The sequence below is a fragment of the Triticum aestivum genome, chromosome 3B, assembly GCF_018294505.1.
Source record: "Triticum aestivum cultivar Chinese Spring chromosome 3B, IWGSC CS RefSeq v2.1, whole genome shotgun sequence".
Lineage (NCBI taxonomy): Eukaryota > Viridiplantae > Streptophyta > Magnoliopsida > Poales > Poaceae > Triticum > Triticum aestivum.
Window position 1 is genome coordinate 767,368,132 of NC_057801.1, and position 26,035 is coordinate 767,394,166.

At 45.7% G+C, this 26,035-nt stretch overlaps 1 protein-coding gene, 1 long non-coding RNA gene and 1 pseudogene across 4 annotated transcripts; 1 reads left to right on the forward strand and 2 right to left on the reverse strand.

Annotated features, from left to right (window-relative positions):
- The first annotated feature begins 726 nt into the window (after window positions 1–726).
- On the forward strand, window positions 727–2,135 carry LOC123072298 (uncharacterized). Its single transcript, XR_006434986.1, has 3 exons — window positions 727–1,100; window positions 1,769–1,853; window positions 1,959–2,135. It is a non-coding gene; the product is annotated as an uncharacterized lncRNA (long non-coding RNA).
- Window positions 2,136–2,461: 326 nt separating this feature from the next.
- On the reverse strand, window positions 2,462–9,281 carry LOC123072297 (uncharacterized). 3 transcript variants are annotated; one of them, XR_006434984.1, is made up of 7 exons: window positions 8,548–9,280; window positions 8,283–8,457; window positions 7,133–8,175; window positions 6,398–6,496; window positions 6,077–6,167; window positions 5,799–5,949; window positions 2,498–3,235 (listed from the first exon to the last, which is right to left on the reverse strand). XR_006434984.1 is itself a non-coding variant. In XM_044495860.1 (3 exons), exons 1-3 carry the CDS (start codon window positions 8,972–8,974, stop codon window positions 8,161–8,163), a joined length of 612 nt encoding a protein of 203 aa, XP_044351795.1. In that variant the 5' UTR covers window positions 8,975–9,281; the 3' UTR covers window positions 7,905–8,160. The 3 variants fall into 3 exon arrangements, 1 of the variants encoding a protein (XP_044351795.1); XR_006434985.1 differs by lacking the exons at window positions 6,077–6,167; window positions 7,133–8,175; window positions 8,283–8,457; window positions 8,548–9,280 and having other exon boundaries at window positions 2,462–3,235; window positions 6,398–7,059; XM_044495860.1 differs by lacking the exons at window positions 2,498–3,235; window positions 5,799–5,949; window positions 6,077–6,167; window positions 6,398–6,496 and having other exon boundaries at window positions 7,905–8,175; window positions 8,283–8,452; window positions 8,548–9,281.
- Window positions 9,282–13,949: 4,668 nt separating this feature from the next.
- Window positions 13,950–14,088, reverse strand: LOC123073139 (uncharacterized; annotated as a pseudogene).
- Window positions 14,089–26,035: the final 11,947 nt, after the last annotated feature.

Below are 26,035 nucleotides of genomic sequence, written 5' to 3' on the forward strand. Positions count from 1 at the left end.
AATTCATCCATTTTACTTTATGGACTTATATTTGAAAACAAAGGGAGTAGTACACACTTAAAATTTACTATTGTACATGTGGCCTTATAGCCGATTGTTGTATTATTAACCATACTATCATCCCACTAAAAAATCACAACAACCATGTTCTAGAAAAAGGCATGTCCGCCCGTGACCATCCGTAGGCAGGTAGAGTTGTAGTGCGCTCGTCGCCTTGTGGCTGCAAGGACCCAGGATGTGCATTGATGCATGCAGTGTGTCGGGTGTGTGTGCGCGTGTCCTCTCAGCAAGCTTTAATCTCTAGCTGGCCGCTGGTCCAAGCCGCGTGTCGGGTGTGTGTATGGGTTTCCCTGTGAGCGTGTCTTCTCAAGGGGCTAGCGACTCGGCGCAGCTCTGAAGAGTGGAGATTGGCGATTTGGGGTGCTGGATACGCCTCGGTTCCAAGCTGTGGCTGGAGGATCCCCGCCGTCGTGTTGTTCCGGCTGTCGGTGCTACTTCCGCGGCTGCTCCTTGGGCGCTGCTTCGCTGTCCACGCGAATTGTGCCGTTGCTGTTCTGGTCATCCATCTCGCCCTGCGTCTGCTCGGCCTGCTGCTTTGCCCTGCGTGCAATCTGGTTTGTATTGTTTCCTCTGGTATTAGATTTGTTGTCGTGGGCTGTGTTCGGTACGGTGTTTCTTGAGCAACGATGTCGTTGGATTAGGCGCTGATTTTTATGGACGCCGCTTATGTGCTACATTTGTTGGGGGGGGGGGGGCACCGTGCACCGTGGAGGAGAATGGCAGATTGTTGTTGGCTGGAGCTTCCCTTCAGGCTTAACTTACTGCTTTAGTTACCAACTTTGACAGAAGTAGATAGGATCGATGCACCCACCGCATAGAGCTCAATGAAGCTCGTCAATCCAGCAATACATGGCATCGGGTAGCGTCGCGACACGTCAACCAACCACGCAGCCACCATTGTCTTACCTGCTCTAAGCATGCACTTAACGTTGTTTCAGATGGAATGCATTCAACATACATGGTGGAAGAGAGTTGCCCCCAGGCCCCCAGTACTGAACCACGACGTCCACAATAAGGAGATGGAGATCATCGTCCCAGGGGTAATCAATTTAAACATTGCTAACAATATGCGTGCACTTGCCAGAGAGGTGCATTCAATACTTCCCTACTTGAGGGGATCGCATATACTAAATTAAAATGCAGTGATCACATAACAGATTATAAATTGTTTTCTTAATTAACACACACTGTACACCTGCTTTCCCAAATCGGCATTACCATATCACCGTATATCCAACCTTTAGGCGCAACACGCAACCTACAATTGGAGTGATGGTTCAGTAAGAAAGAACATTTAGCACAAAGAAAGATGAATTTTGAAAAAAAAAAAACTTGCAGTGAAAACAGAAAAAATCGATGCTCGACTGACTACTAATACCATCTCAAAATATGCAAGATGCAAGATGCTTGACTGACTACTAATACCATCCAAAAATCAATGCTCAACTGACTACTAATACCATCTAAAAATAAGAGGTCAAACCAATCAAGTGAAAGACTTTTGAACTGGAATTAGACACATTGTACATCATCAATCATTAGGAGCTGGACCCCATAGAATCTTTTCGGCTTCAGTTGTATGATTAGAATTTGGCTTCAAACTAACTAAACTAAAGAGTTTTTTTTCCTTGTCCACTCTTCTGTTGCTAAATTATGATCCATAAAGTTATAGTGCATCTTGGAAAGGTTATAATAGTTTTGGTTACAGGGTTGATGATATATCTATGGATATTATGTTGACTGATAGCCCATGGTTCATCTGAGCTCACTTTGGCGCGAATGCGGTGATGAAGGTTCGACCTGCAGTTTCAGATTTCCCTTGACTCATTCAGTGCAGCTTCCTTCGTGACGTATGCCACATGCTAATATCAACTTTCTCATTGTATATAAATTTTCAGGAGAAAAAAGGAAAAAGTTGATACGGTTTTCCTTGCAGCTCAATTTTCACACCCTTCCCAGGTTAATATTCACTGCTTTCTTTGGACCAACTTTATGCTGCCTTTTCTCTGCACACACCTCATCAAAACTGAACCAAGAGGCATCACATAGGTTTAGATGGCGTGTGTGAACATGGTTTAAGATATGATATTTCTTGGAGAGAGCAAACTAACCTTTTCAATTTCACGATCTATTAACTAAAATATTGATCGACGGCACATTCTGATGCTTCAACTTTGTTTTTGCCTTATTGTCACTTAATTAGGTAATATAGTAAGAAAGAATACTGAATGAGACTCGAAGGAATTTTGATGTCAACTCGTGATTAGCAGAACTTAAAATGATCTCTTTAGACAAGTATCAGATTAAAGAAACCAATATAGAACCATATTAAATAGGGACTTAGCTGGAAGGTGAGAAAGAAATTACAATTGCTATTGGTGCAACAATACAAAATTTAGCTTAGCTATCTATCAGATTTCTTGACTCAAATTCCAGCTAGCAAAGACGAAGATTGAATCCCCAAAAATCCATGCTAAACCAAATATAGACTTGTTGATTTACCTCAATTGAATTATTTATAAAACATTATACATGAACTTGTTTTAAATACATGACAAAATCTAGCTGAGCTAAACCTTCCTGGAATCTTATGTGGATTTTTAGAGTTTAGACCAAGGAGAAATGGGGAAATAATTCGGGACAGAGGGTAGTGCACACGGGAGCCTCAGAATAGCGGGTAGCCTAGCGATGTTTATAGGAAAAAGGTGGCTTTTGTCTCATCAGTGAGTTTGTTGCCCAATGCCCGTGCTACTGATATAATGTCGTTCATGACATACCTCGCCCAGTTCAAATTCGGGATGTCATCCAAATTTTATGAGAGCCACAAAATATGTTGGAAGAATAACTACGGATCAAATGGACCTCGAACTTTATCTCACCGTGAACACCACATCAATCACATTCTAACAGGAGGCCTCAGCCATCGCCAAGGCATCTCATGGAACATGGGGGAAACTCCAAATCGAACAGAGCAACACAAAAATAGGAATCAGGCATGAGGAAAGGGGAATAAGCTAACCTGGGTAATGGGATCAGCAGGCCCAGGAGGGTGCCACCATGCCAGTGGCCTCCACAAGAATAATCTTGCACACGATGTCGCCTCAAGCAATGGATCGCCAACACCAGAACCGAAGCACTTGTTGTTCATGGTTTCAGTTATGAGATATCCCGTGAACTGAGGTACAAATCACAAATAGGTCAGCTCATGAGCTAAAGAATATAATCTTATCCAAGAAAAGATAAAATAGTCCGCAGCAACAAAGCTTTATTAAGTTCTTTACTAAGAAAGCTAACTTAGAAATTACAGCCCAAACAGAGAATAAATGGTTTAGAACAGGCATAAATCTGATCCATCTTCCATCATCAATAATAAAAACAGGAAATCTTGAAATCCTTGATCCAAACATCATAAGTCACAAAAGTCGAAGCAAACAGTGAACTGAAAATTACTCTGAAAAAAACTTTTCTTTTGTTGATTCTAAACGAAGCCCATGCCCTGTTACTCCATTCTTTTGTTGACTCTAAATGAAGCGTGATTTATATGTTCGATTACAGCCATGACTTGGCGATATTCTAAAGAATATAACTATAAGACCAGAGATAGAAAACTAACAGAGAATGCTGAGAATAGAGAACACCCGTAATATAGTAATGGTACAAAAGTTTGGTCGTAAGGTTGTGTGTGGCCGACAAGGGTGGCTCAGGGAGCGCACCATGCAGCAGCGTGCGAGCGCTGCGGAAGATGGGGATGGGAGGGAGGTGTTTGCGTGCGCATTTGGTGATCAAATGGCTCAGGAGGGGACCGATCTTGGGATAGGATCAGTCAACCAACATGTAGTAGTGACCTGACCGGAAAGGTAGGATTTGCATGAGCAGGTCAACAGAGAATTATAATGTCAGCATATAGCAATAAAGCCAATGAGCACTATCAAGTTACCAAAAAGAGGGCGTTTACCAACAGCTTACCGTTAATTTGCAGTCGTACCACTCAGTTAAAATTAAGAATAACCACACCTCATTCACTTATGATTCAAACAACATGAACAATTATCCGTGAAGTTCATTTCTAAACTACGCGCTTATTAAGATAGGTGTTTACCGGTAATAGGGTAAAATGGTACATAAGTTTTAACTTCAGGATAGGTATTTACTGTATTTTTCAGAGATGGACATGCGGGTCACCCCATTAACTCAACAAGTAGATATATTAGCTAGCTATTGGTGTTCTCAGAAACCATAAATAGTTTAAACCGAATTATGTGTGCTTGTGCAGATAGTATAGATGTATGATGGATTCCTAGTTGCCGTGATCAATGATCAAGGAGATGCTTCTACATGCATACGCATAGAACTAAGCATTCATTCTTCTCCTTGATTCTATTCTCCTGTTAAGCTCTCAAATTTCTACACATTTATGATAGAAAAATGTGATACTACAACTGCAGTTTATATTGCTGTATTTATATGCTTCCATACACATGCTATGAAGCACGAAACATGACAAGGAAAATACAAAGGATAGCCTAAAGCAAAACAATGGGGTTAACTAAAATTTACCTATTCTAAACTTGTTTCTTTCTGAACAGAGCATCAACTCAAACCACATATAGCAGTGAAGCAACAATGATATTTTCTCTAAAAATCCAACACAGTGCCACAGACAGCACACAACACACTTAAGTACAAAAAAAATCATCATTTTCCTTTGAAAGGGAGGGCGTTGGTTGGGTAATGTGTACCAAAAAATCATGCCAAATTTGAACGAAAGCCTGGGCAACCACTGAGACATAAAGGAGTCAGAGGGGAGGTAAGGAGGATTGGGAGTAGGTCATCTATGCAAGGAAGATCACGGGGACCAAAATCCTACATGAGACTGAAATGGAAAGGTTGCCCAAGGCAGACAAGAATCATCGGAATCATTTTCGAATCTAAAATTGGAATATAGACAGCAGTGACGATAGTTGTAGATGCAGAATTATGCTTAAGAGCACAACTGAAATCTATAACCGTCGTATTCATGTGCAGACATATCTTCATCACATCATCGTTTTCCAAGTATAGTTAATAAGAAATCCGATTCACATATGTCCTGGTCATCCCATTTATGCTGAATATATTCAAGGCACTTCTGTAACAATTTTTTTTAAATACCCACTGTTATCTAATATCTAGTAAACTGGGTACAAAAGACGGAGGCAAGAAGCCCATGTTCTCTCAGATCGAGTATATCCCTGTCCTGAATGGTGTATCCAAGGTTCCCCATGTCATGTTTAAGTACGAATCACTTGTTTATTGTGACATGGACCACTGATATCTGAAATATATGAAAAGACCCATCAGAGCCCAGGAAAAATATGCCCTCCTAAAAGTAAAAGAATGTCCCTGCTATTTAAAAGAAGATTGGCACTAATAAGAGGCTAAGGAGAAGCAAAATAAGCAAAGTAAATGTCTGAAAAATAAGAGCAGAGCATCTTCGACATTACCTAGATACATTCAGAAAATCAAAAGCACCTGAACTAACAACTAAAACAGTGCCCTGAAATAGAATCCCAGACATGAAGCTATAAGCATAAATAACAACCAAGGCAAAATCAAAAGAAATAAAAATATGTGCATCACAAAATACTATTAGGAGATCAGGTCTACTGTACAAATATGAGGCAGCTGCCATACAATCTCTAGATGCGAAAGAGCTGCATTCATAACTATATATGCATTAGCAAGATAAATCACTCTACCGATTTGTAAGCAGCAAACCAGCTCAAATGTAGTCATCATCAGTAACTCTTGCTTCGATAATAACAGCCAACCACCATGTATATCCATCCATGATACATAAAGGGGGAGAAGTAAATTACGTTGAATGAGAATTAATTAATTGCCACGCGGCTGCAGCCGCCAAACATGCCACGGTTAAATACATGGATTTTGTCAGGGATCTGGGTACATGAAAATAGACAAAGTAACACATCAATTAGAAGGAGCCAAAACAAGCAGAGGTGGTCAGTGAGAATACCCGCAGGCGCCCCAACAGGCTATAGACACCATGTCACCGTGACATGAGCCGAGACATGGTGCCTAACATGAGCCGAGACAGGCCGGCGAAACTGTAACATGACGTGCAACATGTAAGAAAGTAAGCATCCAGGGAAGATAGGCTGGCAGGCCAAGCAACTAAATTAGAACACATACACCCATTTCTTGCACAGAGCAGTGCTTGTAATCCCTTTATTTATTTTCATTAACAAAGTGAGAATGCAGGGTTATTTTTTCATTAAAAAATGTGAGAATGCAGGGCGGAGAAGGATGAGGAAGCAACGATAGAAAGCTCTATTACCTCACACGGCCATTCGAACTAATCACCAGGAGACAAAAGAACATATTAGGCTCTAGGAATTAACACAACCTCTATTGCTTTGTTCATACACACTCAATTCTGAAAAAGGAAAACATAAGCTTCAGGAGCAAACAAATAGAATATGAAAACTGTATATATATACAGAGAAAACAAAAATAGGAATGCAAACTGTCATATTACTCCCAGGTGTGAAGAGCCAAAGCTATTTTCAAGCAGTATTATAAGCTAGCTCTAGATTTTACTCCATAGTAAACAGAATAGTTTTGTAAGGTAGCTCTAGATTTTATACGATTCAAAAAAGCAGCAGATGGACACATGATTGTACAACTGATGCATAGTCACCCTCTTCTTGGAATAGCCCACGGCTTATACATATAGATGAAAATTTCATCCAAACATGCCAGTGTTTTTAGGCCATTAAATGGAGAGTGATGCATTTTTTGTTTGTCAAGTCCCTATTGACCCACAGGGCAAACAGTGGTGTTTTACCAGGCCAACTATTTTCAAAATTTCACTAAACAGAACCCAACACCCAAAATTAATAGAGGGACGTTCTCCTCATTAGCATACAGACTGCACAGAGGTGAGCTATATGGACTCTACAACCAGCAGCAAGTGCAAGATGTGTAGTGTGTATGCCTAGTTGCCTACCAAGTTCTACTTCATTCTACTAGTCAGAACTCTCTAAGGCGTCCGCCTTGCCTTATGCCTTACCGCTTAGGCGGTGAGGCGCCCCCCCAGCGCCTTGCCTCGCCTTACTGCCTTAAAAACATAGCTCATCAGTTACCTACGCCATCTCACAACGCCAAAAACATCCATTCATGGCAGAGAATATATCATCCACCACCGCAACGGAAAAGGAAACATAAACGAATTAAATGAGCATGTAAAGACAATAAAAGAAAATTGTGCTTAAAAAGAACCAGGTCCATACGCCTTGAGATGGTTCAACAAAGCAGTAGCATGGCAAGGATCAAGATAGAACTTCATGTCACGCTATGGTCATGCATTACTGAAACGAAAAAAGGGACGTTGAAGATAGCTGACCTCAATGCATATTTTTTTGCTGAGGGGGGCAAGACTGCTACCAGATTTTGTTTCAGATTTCAGGTTTAACCATCCACAAAAGTAATTAGTAGTCTTAAGGTTCAGTTGCAAGCTCAAAGCTGTAATCACCACAAGATTGAGTGTATGTATAGCAGCTCAGTAAAGACAAACTGAGTATATGTATAGCAGCTTAGTAAGGCAAAATTACAAACATACATAGGTTGATCATGCAACGGATATGCCAAAAAAGATTGGCTTGTACATGAATTAATGGATATATACAGGTTGAGTACTTCAGTTGCCTACAAACACATAAAATGGACAATGAATATTTGCCTACTACAGCAAAACCTCATCTCTGTTTGCCTGCATATTGTGTTGGTTGCCTACAAACCAAAAATCGAACCGCAGGGATTCTGTATAGTTGACACAAACAAAATGCCTAAACTGCTTTTCTCAAGATCCCGTGACTGAAGGTCGTGGGTACCAAATTGTAATATATGAGCATTAGTACCTCTTAGGTAGCACAGAAATTCGTTGGAACTTCAACAAGAGCGGAACGGAGGCGAATACACGGGCACATAAATTAGACAAATAAATGAAAGATAAAAATAGCTTTTCTGAATAATGTAGAGGCCCAGCCACTTGTTGTTGATCTTGCAAGATGTGTTGGGATCCCACAAGAATCAAATGCCTCAGGAATCTCCTCCCTGCATGATCCAGTGCCAACAAAATTCTGAGATGATGAACACAAGAGGGAAACAAAAAGGCGGCGGCCGTACTGTGGAGGTGCAGCGGCCGCAGATGGATCGAGGACCTGGTGGTTGGATGGATGACGAGGACGCCAACGACGGATGACCTCAAGGCCAACCAACGGCTCCGGCGTCAGCCATGGCGGCCCGGACACCAAGGACAAGGGCGTCCTCCTCCCCAACCACCACTTTTCCTCAGGGGCCCTGCCCCTCCGAAAGCACCATGAAGACATGCCTGCTCTGATCTCCCACGAATCAAGAGATGAGCTCAGGTTACAATGCAAAGATGAGTAAACGATGAAGAAAAAGCTCACTTGTGCCAAAACTGACCTGCAGTTCGTAGACGCGGTAGAGACGCGATGGTTTCCCCGTCGGCCAGCCGCCCACACGCGCCCCCTTCATCTCTTCTCCCTATCGAGCCCGCGGCGCGCGTCTTTCCCGTCGGTCCACTTGCTGGCCACGCGTGCGGCTCCCTCTGCCCCGATGTGGGTGGTTGAAGCTCGCCAACGGGCGTCCCCGGACCTTCTTGGGCGGCGGCTTCCTCCGGGTTGCGTGGTCGTCGGACAGAGAGGAGGGAGGCGGAATGGCGGCGGCGGCGGCTCCAAGTGCCAGTCCACCCCTGGTGGGGATCTGCTCGGCACCCCAGGGACACGATTGACCTCCTCCTCTTTCCCTGCAGTATTCTTCTCAGGCCGCTGCACCTCCCTCTCCTCTGTCCTCTCTTTGTCCCTCCTCCCCTTCCTTCACTCTTCCTCATCTTCTATCTCCCGGCCGCCATCGCCGTCAAGACCACCGCTCTTGCCGCGTCTTCAGCTTGCTGCACGATTTGCGACGAGGTGCGTGCCGGCTCGCGCGGTGCTCCTCTGCTCCTGCTGAGTCTGGATCGAGGCCGCTCTCCTCGGCTCGAGCTCCTCCCCGGGCTCCCTTTCTCCTTCCCTTCACCGACGGGATCCCTTTCTCCTTTCCCTGTCCTTCCATGGTGTCGTTGATGACGAGTGGACGGGGAAGAGAAGGAAGGCGAGGTGGAGGGGAGGCTGCGGCGGCGACCACGGGCTACCAGGCAGGGAGGGGCGGCGGAAGAGGGGAGAGGAGAATGGGTAGGGCGTGGGGCTCGAGGCAGGAAGGGGATTGGGGGCTAGGTTTTCACCTCGCTCTCGGGTTCTTCCACCGTCGTGGCACAACTCACACACACGCGCGCCGTGACTGAAATGTTGGGCCCGTGTGCAACGATGGCCCAGTCGTCATGCACTGAAACTTGAAGCCACAATGTAAAGTAAAACCTACGGCCAGATCTTTGAGAAAGAGGTAAAAAGGAGCAGAATTTTGACAGCGAGGTGAATCGTGTGAACCGGATCCATCGCGCGATGCAAGTGCGCTAGAACGGCGGGTAACGTAGGAGGCTTTATATGTTAGATTGAAGCAATATTTCTCTAGATGAGGAGTTTGTGGGAAACGTCGTACCCTTGCTCTGGGCGACGCCTGCGTGTTATATGGCTAGGGGCGCGACTCTCTGGATAGCGTACAAGTAGTTGAGATTACAACTTGGGAGAGAGGGAAGAGATATCTAGTTACAAAGGATAACAGAGAATATAAACTGACTATCTCTATCTCTACCTCTAGGCTTCGGATGCAAGGAAAGGAAGGGGCCGGCTAGGCCGGACCACATGTACATACGTGATGTTTAACACCCTCCCTTAATCACAACTTGGTCAAGTTGAGATTACGCTTGAATTCCTCAAGACTCCTTGTAGGTAATGCTTTTGTGAACCCATCTGCAACTTGATCTCGTCAGTGCACAAAACGAATCTCCAATTGCTTATTAGCTAACCTTTCTCGAACAAAGTGAAAGTCTATCTCAATATGTTTGATCCTGACATGGAAGACTGGATTAGCAGATAAATAGGTAGCACCAAGATTATCACACCATAGACACGGGACTCGAGTGTGCTTCACACCAAGCTCTTTCAACATGGACTGAACCCATATAATCTCTGTTGTGGCATTGGCTAGTGCTTTATACTCAGCTTCTGTACTTGATCGTGACACTGTGGCTTGTTTCTTTGCACACCAAGATATTAAATTTGGTCCAAAGAATATTGCAAAACCTCCAGTGGAGCGTCTGTCATCTGGACATCCTGCCCAATCAGAATCAGAAAAAGCACTAACAAGAGTTGAAGAGGACTTGCTGAAAGTAAGACCAAGGTTTATAGTATCTTTTACATATCTCACTATGCGTATTGCAGCAGTCCAATGAGTTGTAGTGGGAGCATGAAGAAATTGGCATACTTTGTTGACAGCAAAGGAAATGTCAGGCCTTGTTAAGGTTAAATACTGAAGAGCTCCCACTAAGCTTCTGTATCTGGTACTGTCTTCTTGACTCAAAGGTTTTCCCTCAACAAGTGACAATTTTTCTGTGCTAGATAGTGGTGTTGGTGAAGGCTTACATCCTTGCAATCCAACTCTCCTTACAAGATCAGTGGCATATTTTTCATGAGAGAGATGAAGACTATCTTCATGCCTTTTAACTTCAATACCTAGGGAAAAATGTAGGTCTCCTAGATCCTTAAGGGCAAACTCAGCATTCAAATCCTTTAGCAGACCTGATACAGCTTCATCAGATGAACTTGTGACAATGATATCATCAACGTAAATAAGAACAAATATGTATGTATTCGACTTACTGTATATAAACAAGGATGTGTCAGATTTTGAAGGAAGAAAGCCAAGTGCTTGCAGTTGCTGACTCAGTCGTGAGTACCATGCCCTGGGAGCCTATTTCAGTCCATATAGAGCTTTGTCAAGTTTACATACATAAGATGGTTTGCTTTTGCTTTCGAACCCAGGAGGTTGCTTCATGTATACTTCCTCTTCCAGAACACCATGAAGGAACGCGTTCTATACATCTAGCTGTTTGAGACTCCATCTCCTGGAAACAGCAATAGACAATATGAGCGAATAGTAGCAGCTTTAACAACAGGACTGAAGGTGTCCTCATAGTCTATGCCATACCGTTGTTTAAAGCCCTTCGCAACAAGTCTGGCCTTGTAGCGATCTATGGTTCCATCAGATTTTCTCTTTATTCTGAAAACCTACTTGCAATCGATCAAATTTTTACCTTGCCTTGGGGGAACCAGGTGCCATGTTTTATTTTTGCAGAGTGCAGTGTATTCTTCTTCCATGGCCTTCTTCCACCCTGTATCGCTGAATGCCTCTTCAGGAGTGCTAGGTTCACCTCCGAAACATGCCAAACCAAACTTCACAACTTGTTTATAATTAACAGGTTTGGTTACCCCTCTTTGTAGGCGTGTACGCGGAGCAATGGCCGTAGAAGATCCTGCTGACGCATGAACAGGTGGCGATCCCGAGGCAGATCCTGTCGGCGCTGCTGTAGCAGCCTCAGACAGATCGACGGGATCCTCTGCGGCTCCAGAAAGCGCCGGCTCGGGTGCATGCAGCACAGAAGATCCTGCGCCAGGTAGCCCATCATGCGGCAATGATTGGCTGGGCCCGGGCAGATCAGCGTTGGATCGCGGGCCAGGGGACAGGGCAGGATCAGCATCGGGATCCGTTCCTGTCTCGCGCCCGTGCGATGGAGGGCTTGGCTGCCGACGTCGCCGCATGTAGTGGTGGGGCCCGCTCGTGGCCCAGTGAGTCCCAGTGGGCCGGGTGTCCACGCCTGATTGGTGCGGGCTGGAGGCCGCGCCAGGACCGGTGGAGGAGTGCCGCGTGTCGCTCGTGGATGCGCTAGCGCCACGCCTGGTGGGTGATGCGGATTCCAGCGCCCTGCCGTCTACTGATCCCGAGGCGGATCTGCTTCAGATCTCCTGCGCTACTGATCCCGAGGGGGATTTGTTCCCCAAAACTTGACACATAAAATGTCAAGTGTTTGTGGCTGTTGCTTCATCATTTTCTACACAATTTTCAGCTGCATCATCACAAGGCTCATGCACACGGTTATGAGAGTTAGTCAACAGTTGATCATCATAATTATTTCCCCCTAGATCAAGGCCGGTGAGATTTGGTGGTAAAAGGAGAATTTCTTGACGTAGAAGTGTGCTGGCGTTGGGATGAAGTTTGGAGAAAGGAAATTGTGTCTCGTCAAAAACAACATCGCGAGATATATACACACGACCAGTAGGTACGTCAAGGCACTTGACACCTTTGTGTTGGTTGTTGTAACCAAGGAACACGCATTGCTTAGATCGAAACATAAGCTTGCGATTGTTGTAAGGACGAAGATTGGGCCAACATGCACACCCATAAACACGAAGTGTTGTGTAATCTGGTTTTGTGTGAAGAAGTCTTTCCATGGGAGTTTCATTGTTTTATGACACGACTAGGTAGCATATTGCTGATGTGTGCTGCAGCAAGAAATGCCTCATCCCATAATTTGAGGGGCATGGAGGCGCCAGCTAAAAGTGCTAGGCCAACCTCAACGATGTGTATGTGCTTGCGCTCAGCAGACCCATTCTGTTGATGAGCATGCGGGCAAGACACATGATGAGAAATTCCAAGTTTTTGAAAGAAAGACTTTAATTTTTCATATTCGCCTCCCCAGTCAGACTGGAGGGAAATGATCTTGCTATTGAATTTATGTTCAACCAAAGCTTGAAAATTGAGAAAAACTTGGAACAGATCGGATCGTTTCTTAAGAAGATAGATCCAAAAAAACTTGTTATAGCCGTCAATGAAACTCATGTAGTAGGTATGTCTACCAACAGAAGAGGGTGCAGGCCCCCACACATCAGAGAAGATAAGTTGCAAAGGCATAGCAGAAACACTTATGGAGATTGGATACGGTAATTGATGACTTTTAGCCTTTTGGCAAGAATAACAAATTGTTTCAACATCTCGCTCACCAACATATGGGAGTTTATTCTTCCTAAGCAACTTCTCAACTAAAGAAAATGAAGCATGTCCTAATCGATCGTGCCATCGTGTTGAAGACAATTTGGTGGCACTAAAAACTTGTTTATTCAATCTTCTAATCTCCGGGATCAAAGGGTAAAGCCCACGAACGCATCTACCTCAATATAGCACCTTCCTCGTTGCCTGATCCTTAATCAAAAAGAAGAAGGGGTGAAATTCAAGAAAGACATGGTTGTCAATGGAAATGCGATGGACGGAAACAAGATTTGTAGAAGCACTAGGGACATGCAAAATCTTTCATAGATGAATTTTTCTATGAGGGGTTTTAATAACTGAATGACCAATGTGACTAATTTTCATACCTTCTCCACTGGCGGTGTGGATGTGATCTTTGCCACGGTACTCCTCTCGCATAGTCACCTTGTCAGGCTCGCCGGTGATGTGGTTTGTGGCACCACTGTCAACGTACCAATTGGTGTCGACGCCGTAGGAGCCATCAGCAGCTCCGGCCACTTTTTCATCTTGAGAAGAATCATCATCGTCCACATTAAAGCGGTACCAGCAGTCCTTGGCAGAGTGCCCTGGCTTCCCACAGATTTGGCATCTGATTGTGTCGGGGCGAGACCTGCTGTTGGAGGAGCTGCCATTGCGTCGGCCCCTGTTGTTGGTGTAGGAGGGCCGACCGCCGCCGCTATTGTGTGCAGAGTTGTTGCTACTGTTGCCTCCGCCGCCGCTGCCCTTGCCCTTACTGTTCCCCGGAGGGCCTCGATGACGTGAGCCCCCGCCACTGTCGTGGGTGGCAGCATTGGCAGAAGATTTGAAGCCGCCTCCTGCGCCTGCTCCTTGGAAGATGGCCACCCGTTGATCAAAATTGCTCATCATAGAGAACAACTCATCAAGGGTGATAGGAACAATCCGAGCATCGAGGGCAGAGACAAGCGGTTGGTACTCCATATCCAACCCATTGAGGATGTAGGAGATCAACTCATCATCTTGCAGGGGCTTGCTTGCTGCAGCTAGCTCGTCGGCGAAACCCCGCATGGATGCGAAGTAGGAGGCCACCGACTGCTGTCCTTTCTGCGCGTTCGTGAGCGACGCGCGGATGTTGTTGACGCGAGACAGCGATGTGGACGAGAACATGCTTGCTAACGCTGTCCAGAGTTCGTGCGCATGAGCGATCGAGGTCACCTGCACAAGCACTTCTTTGGAGAGGTTATTCAGAAGGTAACGAAGCACCTGCTGATCCTCTCGGATCCAAACCGAGTGAATCGGGTTGGGGATGGACTCCTCCTTGCCATCCTTGTCCTTGCTGACGACGACCTTGGCCGGCTCCGGCATGCTCCCGTTACGTAGCCAAAGAACCCCCCCCCCCCGAAGCTATGCTGTGATTTGGGTTCGCCATAGGATGTAGTTGGTTCGGGTGAGGTGTTCGGTGATCTGGCCAGAGAGGGTGGAGTTGGCTGCGCTAGAGGAGGCCATGGCAGGAGGTGCAGCGGTGGGAGGAGGAGATCGCTAGATGGGAAGAGTTAGGCTCTGATTACCATGTGGGAAACGTCGTACCCTTGCTCTGGGCGACGCCTAGGTGTTATATGGCCAAGGGCTCGACTCCCTGGATAGCGTACAAGTAGTCGAGATTACAACTTGGGAGAGAGGGGAAGAGATATCTAGTTACAAAGGATAACAGAGAATATAAACTGACTATCTCTATCTCTACCTCTAGGCTTCGGCTGCAAGGAAAGGAGGGGGCCGGCTAGGCCGGACCACATGTACATACGTGCTGTTTAACGAGTTAATTGCAAGGAACTACCACACTTCAGCATGTTGTAACGAGTCAGTACCACTAGTCATTTTTTTTGCCAAGCAGTACCAACTCTAAGCCTAAGTGTTGAATAACGGTCTGACAGCCGTATAAGCATGTATTGACCCCGTATCTGACATAGAGGCCCACATGTCAGGTGCCACCGTGGCTTACCCGCGTGCACCCGCTCGGTAAGTTTCGCACCCGCTCGGTCACTCCATGTAGCTTGGTCCGGTCGAACCCGTACGCAGCCAGCCGCACTCGACACTCCACTCTGTCCCTCTCCTCGCCGCATCGCCCTCCTCTCTCCAGCCGCCGTCGCTCGCCGCGCAAACCGCTGCGTCCTCCCCCGCCATCGCGCCATGGTCTTCGGGGATGAGAGCAGCGACGACTTGTCCAGCATGCAGATCTCCTCCTCCGATGACGGGATGCATTATCAGGTCAGTGGTAGAGCTAGGGTTAGGGTTAGGTCATTTGGGGATTTGGGGATTTCATGATCTGGTTTTCTGATTTGAGTATTTGCTCCCTGTAGATTCCTGCTAGCATTGAAGACCAAGACTACAATGGCTTGGAGATGGCACCCGAGGGGCTCTGTGTGGAGCATCGGCTGCTAACTAAGCGCCGTGTAGCTTTTGAATCATTTGAGACTGGCAGGAGGTTTCTAGTTTGTGCTCAACATGTAAGTCACTGAAGCTTAGTAGTTTTGATGCTTATAGTACTAATGGTCACTGCAATAGCTTAGTTGGCTATGTTCACTGTAATATATATAAGTTTGATGCTTACGTTGACTGTAATATTTATATGGGCAGCAGCTTAGTTGGCAGTGGAGAAGCTCATAGTTTAGTTAGTTATTAGTACTGAAGCTCACAACAACATGTTGTGTAGGCATGTGCTGCTAGTTGATTGAGGCAGTGTAGATGCTAATAGTTTAATTAAGGCAGTATAGGTTGCAGTAGAAGTAGCATTGTTTGGTTGGCCACATGTATAATTGTTTGCTATATTGCAGGAAGCTGTCAATTGTGGTTTCCTTGCTTGGGTTGACCCAGAGTGGGCCCCCACAATGCAAAATGCATTGTTGAAGCTTTGGGAAATGTTTGAAGACAGCAGGACTGCTAGGAGGAAGGATAACCTGGAAAGTTCACTTACTATCCACCACCTTAAAGAAGAGAAAAGGAATCTGGATGCCAACTATGACAAACTAGTTGAAGATGTCCATCAACTTCTCAATGCCCAGGAGGACAGGGTGTTGGATTTAAGTTATGTGCAGGCTAAGGAGAAGAAAGCTGAGGCTACCACTGCAGCAGTTGTGGCTGCCATGAAGAATGAGATGGAGAAGAAAGCTGAGGCTGCCACTGCATCAGTTGTGGCTGCCATGAAGAATGAGATGGAGAAGAAAGAAGCAGAGAACTACAAGATGCAAGAGAAGTACAAAGTGCTGATGAACCTGGTAGAAGCTCAAGACAGTGTCATTAGGAACCTGAAGATGAATCATTTGAAAGAGAAGGAAAAGCTAGCTGAAGGCAACAACAATTTAAAGATTCAGGTTGATGAGCTCATCCTGTCTGTGAAAAAACTAACATAAGAGAATGTGCAGTTCAAGAGGGGACATGAGAATCTGATAAAACGCAGGGATGAGTTAAAGCTCCAGCTTGTTGTGTAGTTCAAGTCACTTGAGAAGAGCAAAGAGAAGTTGAAGTTGATCCATGACATCTTGAAGGAATGAGGTAGATGAAGATGATCTGGGTAGATGAGGCAGAGCATACCTATCATGATATAAGTTGGTTTGATAGAAGGCTTTGCTAATCTTTTGTGAAGGGTGGTTTAGTTAAGTGTAATGTATGGATGTAGTAGTTGTGAACAATGTTGGAGACTCCAGTATGCTATGATCTTTAGCTAATGTTGTAAGAATCTAGTAATTATGTAAGAATCCATGGTCATGTTGAACTCCTGTATGCTCAAGTTAGATGGCTCAAGTTATCTCCTCTCGAACCTGTGTTGAAATATTTAGCTAAAATCTAGTTAGATTGCTCAAGTTATTTAGCTAATGAAACTCTTGCCAAATCAAACAACAGAGCAAAAAAAAGCTGTTGGTGCCCTCACAACAAACCAAATCAAACTCTGGCCCTCGTTATTAAACAGAGCAAAAAAACAGAGCATAAATGCTCAACAGTGTAGGCCATGGTTATTAAAGCAATGCGCTGGCCCGAAAAGGAACGAAACGGTTTGTGCATTTGGGGAAAAAACTAGGGTTAGGCGACGGCGGAGGCGATTCCTGAGCGGGACGGCGGCGGAGGCGATCTCGCAGTCGGCGTCGGCGGTGGCTGCGTCCAACTCAATGTCCATGTCGTGGTCTTGAGGTCGTTCTCAGGCCCCCAGCTTCCGTCGAGCCTCTGGAAGGAGAGGAGCCAAATGACCATGACAGAAAGCATTGAGTTGTACACAAGTCCAAATTACCAAATATTGCAGATATTGCAGGCATAATATGTTCACAGGAGCATTATAAGTTCACAAATGACCTAAGCACACAAACTTAGAACTCCATTACAACATACATCAGTTTTGTAGCACAAATAACTAAGTTTCCAGCACAAATAACTTAGTTTTCTAACACTCAACTCTGGCACTCTGGTACTCTCCCACTCAGGTGTTACCACTGGCAGTGAAGAATGACATCAAACGAGTATATTTCCCTGGGGCACTGGAAGAAGGAGCACCAAAAGATGAAGCTCCTGCAGAAAATCTTGGGGCAGTGAAAGGCCTTGCAAATCTTGCACTTGCACTAGCTGACCCTCTAGCACTTGCACTTCCAGTTCTTGCAGTAGTAGCTCTTGCACTAGCTGACCCTCTAGCACTTGCACTTCCAGTTCTTGTAGTAGTAGCTCTTGCACTTGCTGACCCTCTAACACTTTCACTCGCAGTTCTTGCAGTTCTTGCAGAAGTAGTTCTTGCAGAAGAAGACCTTGCTGGTGGCTGCTGTGATCCTGATGGAGTACCTTCTAGACCTTGCTGACCCTCTAGCACTTTCCTTGATCTTTTTGCTGCCTGGCAAACATAAAAAAAACATGCTAGTTAGTCACAAAGGTTTAGAACAAAAAACATAGAAGGAAAGAATACTAATTAACAATGACAATTCACAAGGGTTTACCACATGCTTGTTTTTCCTCAAAGCCAACTCTGGTCTCAAATCTTTCTTGCAGTTGGTGTACCTATGGCCTTGGAGCCCACAGTTGCTGCATGTTATAGTGGCCATTCTTGATCTGTCCTTTGGTTTAGGCACCTCAAATCTGCCCTTTATTCTCTTCTCTTTCCTTCTCCCCTTCTTCACATGAAATTGGGGTGGCTCTGTGTCTGGTTCACTTGTCCTTGTCCAATCATGTTCACCAGGAACTGGATATATCATCGGTTCATATGCAACAAGGTAAAAAGGTTTTTTGAAGAAATTTCAAACATAGTCCTCTGAAAATCTTTTTGCCTTGTTAATTGCTGATGTGGCATCAGTGCATATAAGTTCAGAAATGTGACATCTGAGCTGCATATCTTCCTATTCAGATTGTGGTGTGCATCAAAATGAATCCCAAACATCCCAGACAGCATCATCCAAACTACAATTGACAGTACAAATTACAGCATCATCTAAACTGTCATCAGCAACACTAACCCTAGCCCCCTGTTTTGGATACAAAAAGAAACAGAGAAGAGAAGGACTTACAGGACGCCGCCAGCAGCTCCACTGGTCCACTCATGGCTACTGCTAGTGTGGGCCACCCATATCTCTGCCAGCTTCACCCTGTCCTCCATGGACAGCGCGGCCTCCTCCTCCAAATCCTCGTCGTCTGCGCTGGAGTAGTACGAACTGGAGCTGTCGATGTCGTCCAGACCTAAGTGGTCATCGGGGCCGAGGCCAGGAAGGTCCCCATACCCGCCCGCCCCGTCCGCGCCGCCGGGAGTCGCCGCCGCCATCGCCTGAGAGGGAGTGGAGAGGGAGACGAGGAAGGGGGGAGAGGAAACTAGGGTTCGTCGCGTACGGGTACGACCCGGCCCAGCTACTTGGTGCGACCGAGCCAACTGGGAGGAGTGACCGAGCGGGTGCGAGCGGGTAAGCCACGGTGGCACCTGACATGTGGGCCCTTTATGTCAGATACGGGGTCAATGCACGCTTATACGGCTGTTAGACCGTTATGCAACACTTAGGCTTAGAGTTGCTACTGCATGGCAAAAAAATGACTAGTGGTACTGACTCGTTACAACGTGCTGAAGTGTGGTAGTTCCTTGCAATTAACTCCTGTTTAACAGAGTTAAACTTTTCATTTGGACAGTACGGAGATTGCAACTTTTATTTACGACATCAAAATCTGTTCAATCCTCTCTTTCTTTTGTCGAATGTTTATGAGCTGGAGTCCCTCTACTTGATTTTGGTGGGACTTTTGTTGGGATAAACTTTTATGATGGAAGTAAAGAAACTCCTTTTTCCTACCAAGGAGCAAGATCGTCAAGGTTTTAAAGAGAGTGGCCGATCTCTCACTTCCATCAAGGTATTTGTTCTGTTAAGTGCCGAGCTCTCCGAATTTACAATGAATCAAACGTGTTTTTGACAGAGTATATCACAGTCACAGTCACAGTCCTGTGCACATTGAATATGGCATGCGAGGGAGGACTAGGGAAAATAGGTATTCCTTCTGTATTCACCACCGTCTCGTTTGTAGGTTGTAAGTTACACTATTTATTCGACTCTAAATTCACCTTGGAAAAAATGCTCTACGAGACAGGTGGCCAGTGCCCAATCCTGCAAGCCATATTGGTATCCTGGTGAACTTGAGATGGATAGGTACCATCTACCGGAGCTTCCTGGAAGGACTCTGCAATAGACTTCGGCTGTCAGTTCTAATTTAGGAGAAGAGCTCTATTCTCACGAGTCACCCCCCGCGGTATCATGTACATCATACAACCTTGATAAAGAAACTATACATAGTGCTATTTTATTTTATTTTGAATTTTACATAGTGCTATTTTTGGTGAGCCAAAGCCGCCTCTATGAAGACCTCTGATTCTCTGAATGAAATGCTCCAAGATGCTGCAGCCTGCCAGCCGCTCATCGGGCACACCTTCTGACAGCGCGCCAATCACACGCACCACTACTGCTAACACTACACTGGCCTTCAACTTTCGCTGAAGGATTCACTTGGCCCGTTGGCCGTACCTTCTTGCTGTTGGCAGTGGCCCTTGCTACAGTACACAAACACTCGTGAAAACCATTCTGCTAGGAGATTGTTGTATGCGGTCTTACCTAGTTACTAGTCTACTCTGCACCTTGTCGATGCCTTTCCGCAAAATAAAATACAAACTCATTGTTCAGAAATCAGCACCAGCCAGGATAAGTGGCGCAAATACCATGCGGTTTTCTCAAAAGAGAACCGAAACCAATGACACTAAAAGCTTCACCAGGAGGAGGAAACGCAAGGTTACTTGGTCTACACGAGCAATAAACACTTTGGATGGTTCTATGCAGGCAGACAACTGGTAGCAGCCTTATGTCCAAAATCGTCATAACGTCATAATGCCCTTCAACTCCAATGATTTATGTCATGATTTTATTTTGTATTGAAATAATCCGAAAATTGGTAATTATTTCAGCAAAAATTGGTGATTTGTTCATCCCAAAAAATTGGGACAAGCTTCGTATGATTATTGGAAGTGAACAAAAGAGATTTGGATCTGGTTCCTCAAGTTATGTCCATTGCAACATGCCAAGATATTTAACAGGCGCCTATTAATGCTTCTCAAGATTTTACTTTGAAACACTTCTGCTTCAAGTTTCAGATTCTCATATTTATGTATACTGGACTACAGATCAACAAAGAGAATGTTCTCAAACGTACGGAGTTGAGGGGTCAAACCTAATTAATCATGGATTGCCTGTTCAAAATCCAATAAACCACCTCACAGCTTAAACTTTTGCGCAAACTGCAACCATAATATCATAAAAGGTCAATTTGTAGGTCTGTACTCTGTATCAGGTTAGTCGAACAGGGTGGAACCAGGGTGGAGTGAAGCTATTTCGCAGACGATATTCGACATGGAGCCTCGCAATCAGGTGCGTAGGAGAAAAAACTTGCGGCTTCAGAAACTTCAGTCCAGTAGGTTCAGGTTGAGGTGACATTTTCTTCAGTTTCATCATTTGGCGATTAGTTAGTTAGTTAGCTGGTTTCTCTCGCAGGCTTAACATTCTGGAGTGAGTCTCATGCCACATTGATCTGATTGTGCCCCATTTTTTACTTTTCAGTAATCTGAATAAATAGAAGAATAGAAAGAAAAGAAAAGCCACAGACGTTTGAGCAGCACCAAACCTTGTCTTCCACGTTGGTTCACGAGTACGTACATTTGCTTTGAAAGCAACAAGAAGCTTCTTGCCCCGAATGCACTCCTCCCAAAAGGTTTATGCAGTAAAAATTGGCAGTTGAGTAGCCTAAATTTTCCAAGCAAAAAAAAAAAAGGGGGGGGGGGGGGGGGGGTAACAGTGGCCTAAATTTGAGCAGTGGAACAATTACCCTGCACTAGCAAATGATCAGCCATCTTTCAACGGCATAATACAACTGCATTGTCTTAAAATTCCTGGCGTTGTCCCCTGCTTGAGACAAGACAAGTAGAAAACTTCCCTTCGACCAACGGTAGTGGAGATGGCCTTGTAATGCCAACAGAGAAAAATAGGCATGACTTGCAATTTCAATATCTCAAGAGGAACACGTCGTGGGACCTGGCAAATCTTTCTTCGGCTTATCAGTACATTTACTGCAATTAATGGTTTGCAGATAAAGGAGAAGGATGGATATAACACCTAACGATTCAACAGAAAGAAATAAATATAGCAGAAGATTTAATGTATCAAGAAAAATCAAGCGCAACTTGTTGGTCCACAAAGAGGATACTCTGCTTTAATTATATGGTCGGCTACAACAAAACTTGGAACGGAGAAATTAATGTACTTTACTAAATGCATTACAAAGAAAACCACTGGATAATCTCCAAAAAAGTAGAAGACGACGATAAAAGCTAAATCAATTATTCAGATAAGAAAAAACAGAGACATGTCGCAGATTAACTGGCAAATATTTGAACCACTGATGAAAATGACTTGGTAGCATCAACTTGCACGGTAGCCACTTCAGCCCAAAAGGATATTCAAAGAACTATGAATGTCATGCAAGATGCAATCATACACAATTTGGCGGCTTCTTCTCATAGTTTTGTATATATCAATAGGCATCTTTGGTTGATCCAATCCATGCATGTTGAAGATCATAAGGATATGTTGTTTAGAAGCACTGACAATTCACAGAATAACTGTCTAGCGTCGTAAAGAAGGTATGTGGAACAAGAGTTTCCTGGAGCCGATGTTGACCAAGAAGGAGACCTTCGTGATGGAAACTGGCCACCAACCTGCTATCGGTATCAAAGTGAAGTAGCCACTCGCCAAATCTGACCAGCACGAGCACATCACCATCGCAAGAGTGGACTGCCACTTCCGGATTTTCAACAATCTGACCAAACTGCACATTGAGAGATGCTACCGGCAATTCAACCCGATATTTTAAGGCCCAAACCTCGCTTTCGTAATCCAGCATCATCCAGATATCAATGATTTTCAGTTCACCATTAAAGATTGACATGCCGAGCTTGTCATACATCTCAAACAGATTAGCACGCTTAGGATCAAGAACCACCGGAGCACGCATCTCACGGAACGACTCGGCTGTGGTGTCGAATACCATTATATGGCTGCTTTTGCTCTCATGTTTCTGTAGGTGCCAATGCAGGCTACCGCGGAGCAGGACATCATCCCCCCAGACACTCACCATCTCCCTCGGCCACCCACCGATGTTCCTCGGCGGCTGGGCTGAGCCCAATACAAAGATAAAGAAGGCGTTGGTTACAGGATCATCCTTTTCCTGAGTGAGCAGTATCCGGTACTCACTTGTAGGACGGTGCCGGTACATTCCGAATGGGAGGAAGGCAGAAAGCATGGGCAGACGAGCATGCTCACGAGTGGCCGGGTTGCAGATGGAAAAGCAGGTGCCATACGTGCTGCCATTTTGTGCGAGCTGACTAATCGAGTTGTCAGTGAAAAGGAGGAGGCCGTCGCAGGAGGCATCTAGACGGATCGTGTCAGCAAGCTGCACCCGGGCAACGTGTTGGACCTGGGCGTCGGTGGCCCGATTGTTGAAGGTGACGATGTTTTGGTAGTAGCTGTTGCCGCAGTTCATGCGTTGCGAGGCGAGGGGTAGGGCGGGCTGGCGGCCGTGGTGGGCGAGGAGGAAGTTGCGGACGGAGGTGACGCGGCGCCATGCACGGCAGACGGCACGGCAGCGGAGGAGGGCTTTGGGGGGCAGGCGGGCGAGGATCTCCCATATCATGATCTCCTCCGGGAGGCCTTGGTGGACACGCGTCGATCTTGCTGTTGCAGGATCCGCCATGATCGCCTGCTGGATGAGCTCTCGATCTGTTGGCCCGTGTTTCTCTCTGGCAGACGAACAAACAACGATGAGATGAGATGTATTTGGGGCTTTGGGCTGCCAATCTCGAACAACGCTTAAACGGGCTGGATAGGATAGGAGCTCTTCGATTCCGTGTTGGTTTAGATCGATTACTTCAGTTATTCCCTTGAATTGCCTCAAAAAAAAGTCATTCCCTTGAAACCCTAGATCCTATCTCGCCGGCCGCCGTATGTACGGGCGGGATCAGTTGCATGCGCGATGTATGTGTCGATTCTCTGATCTGATTTCTGTTCGAGTTGCTCTCGCTGCTGCTGTACGGCATGGTTTCGTTTTCATATAGATGCACAGAACCAGGCCATATTATACTGGTTTCTTTTTTCTTTTGCGGGAAATATTATACTGATTTCATATACATTCTATTCCGAGTAAAATGCATCGGAAGTCACTGTTTTTACTCCGTCTGCTCACTTCGGTCACCGTACTTAGAGATACATGCAATACGGTCACTATATACAACAATACGTGATTATACGGTCACTATATACAACAATACGTGATTATACGGTCACTGTAGCACGTATTGAGCTCGTACACCGCCCCGCTTGACCAGTCTGCAGGTTCCACGTCACATGGCCCACTTGCATGCGGGGGGTTTGTGCAAAAAACGCCAAGTCTTTTATCCCCACGTCTTCTCCACCCGCTCTCTATTCCCATTCCCTTCTCCAAATCCCTAGCTCCCTGCTCTCTTTCCCCCTCCCCTTCTCCAGCCGCCACCGCCGCCGCGTCAGTTGCCCACCGCCGCGGCCGTCGCCACCATGTCCGTGAGCTCGGCGATGTCATCTCTCGACGACTGGGCTGTGGAGGTCCCTCTCATTCGATGCCCTCATTGCCGCACGCGGGTGAACTTCTACCTGTCGAACACAGACAAGCATGAGGGCTGGGTGTTCTACAAGTGCGTCAATGTAAGATCTTCGTCCTTTCTTCATCAAGTGTTTTTGTTGGATCTGTTGGTGTGCTTAAGTTTTTCTCTTATGTGGTGTACCTACGGTCCTTGTGGTTTCTGGCACTGGGAGTTGGACTGTTGGACTGTTTCCCTCTCACTTGTTTGTCTTCAGGTTCATCCATGTCAACATTATCTGCATATAGATCATCATCACCATCATTCATGTCATAATCACTATCTACTATGGCACCAGGATCAAAATCTGAATCATCTGAATCATTGTCATCATCTGTATCTTCTTCTTCTTCTGCCATTGCATATGAAGAATTGCACTGCCTTCTTGTTCTGGTGGTCACAACTTCCTCCTCTGCTTCTTCTGCCTCATGTTGTGGTTGTTCTGCCTCATGTTGTGGTTGTTCCATCTCAGGTTGTGCTTCTTCTGCCTCAGCTTCTGGTCTATCTGCCTCAGGTTGTGCTGGTTGAATGACAACAGTCTCTGCATCTTCCATATTTGCATATTCATCATTGAGAACAGAGCAGTTCCTCTTTGCAAACACATAGTTGCTAACATCATCTGCTGAACTGTCTGAGTAGACCACCTATATAGGAATAGGATGCTCTGCTTCTGATCTCTCTGGCTCATTGTTACATGCTCTTCTAGGACTGAATACTGGAGGCAGGCGAGTTATTGGGAAATTCACCACATCATCCTCAGAACGGTTGGAATCTAAGATGTTTTTTTTCGAGAGCACGCCAAGAGCGTGCCTTAATTTTATAGAAGAAAGCAGAATAGACAATGTACAAGAAACCTGGGGATGAATGCTAACATACATCCCAGGCAAACACACCCACACACCCCCTAGCTAGCCTAAGCCCACTCTCTCGCAGAAACCACCGAAACCTCCTCCCCCTAGGCCTGCCGCCTTCCACTCCTTCAACTCCCAATAATGGCCCTAGCCAGAGCCGAACCGTTCAACTGTTGGTTGCTCCTGCGAAAGACTCTTGCATTTCGTTGCTTCCATAATGCCCAGATGGCCGCAATAACGACCCTGTTGAAACCCCTCTTGGAACCCCTGCTCCCTCTCGCTCTCTGCGTCAACCACCAATCCAAGAGGTGATCATGCGCGTCTGGGATGGTTGCCTGCAGGCCCAAAGCATCGAACATGGTATGCCACACTTCCCTTGCGTACATGCACTGGACCAAGATGTGTTCTGCATTGTCCTCCTCTTGGAGACACGTATAGCATGCCGAAGGCCGATCTTGCAACCCATGCCTCGCTCGCCTATCCGAGGTCCAAATGCGATGTTGCACCGCCAACCAAGTGAAAAGTTTGCACTTGAGCAAAGCCCAACTTTTCCAGATGCATGCGGCATACGGCACCGTAACTGCACCGAGACAAAGCCGTTTGTATGTCGACCTAGCCATATAAAGGATAGACGGATCCGCAGGCCACGAGAAGGAATCCTGACTGGAGGCGTCGCGCTCTACCGTGCTCATCGCCAAGTTGAGATGAATGAGCTGCATGTGATCACCGAAGCTGAGATCACCGGATATATCTAAAAGCCACCTCCCATTCTCCACCGCCATCGTTCTCCTGTTTCTTGTCCTCGTTTCCACCTTGGCATGTATGAATGGTGCAATATCTTTAGCCGAGAATCCATGGATCCATCGATCACGCCAAAACAGGACCTTGGTGCCATCCTCCGCCAAAATGTTAG

Excerpts from the sequence above, each read along its gene's own strand:
- LOC123072297 (XM_044495860.1), bottom strand. The coding sequence starts at position 8,974 with ATGAGGAAGAGTGAAGGAAGGGGAGGAGGGACAAAGAGAGGACAGAGG. Across the intron at positions 8,453-8,547 it reads ACCGCGTCTACGAACTGCAG|GCATGTCTTCATGGTGCTTT; the intron begins GTCAGTTTTGGC and ends AGATCAGAGCAG.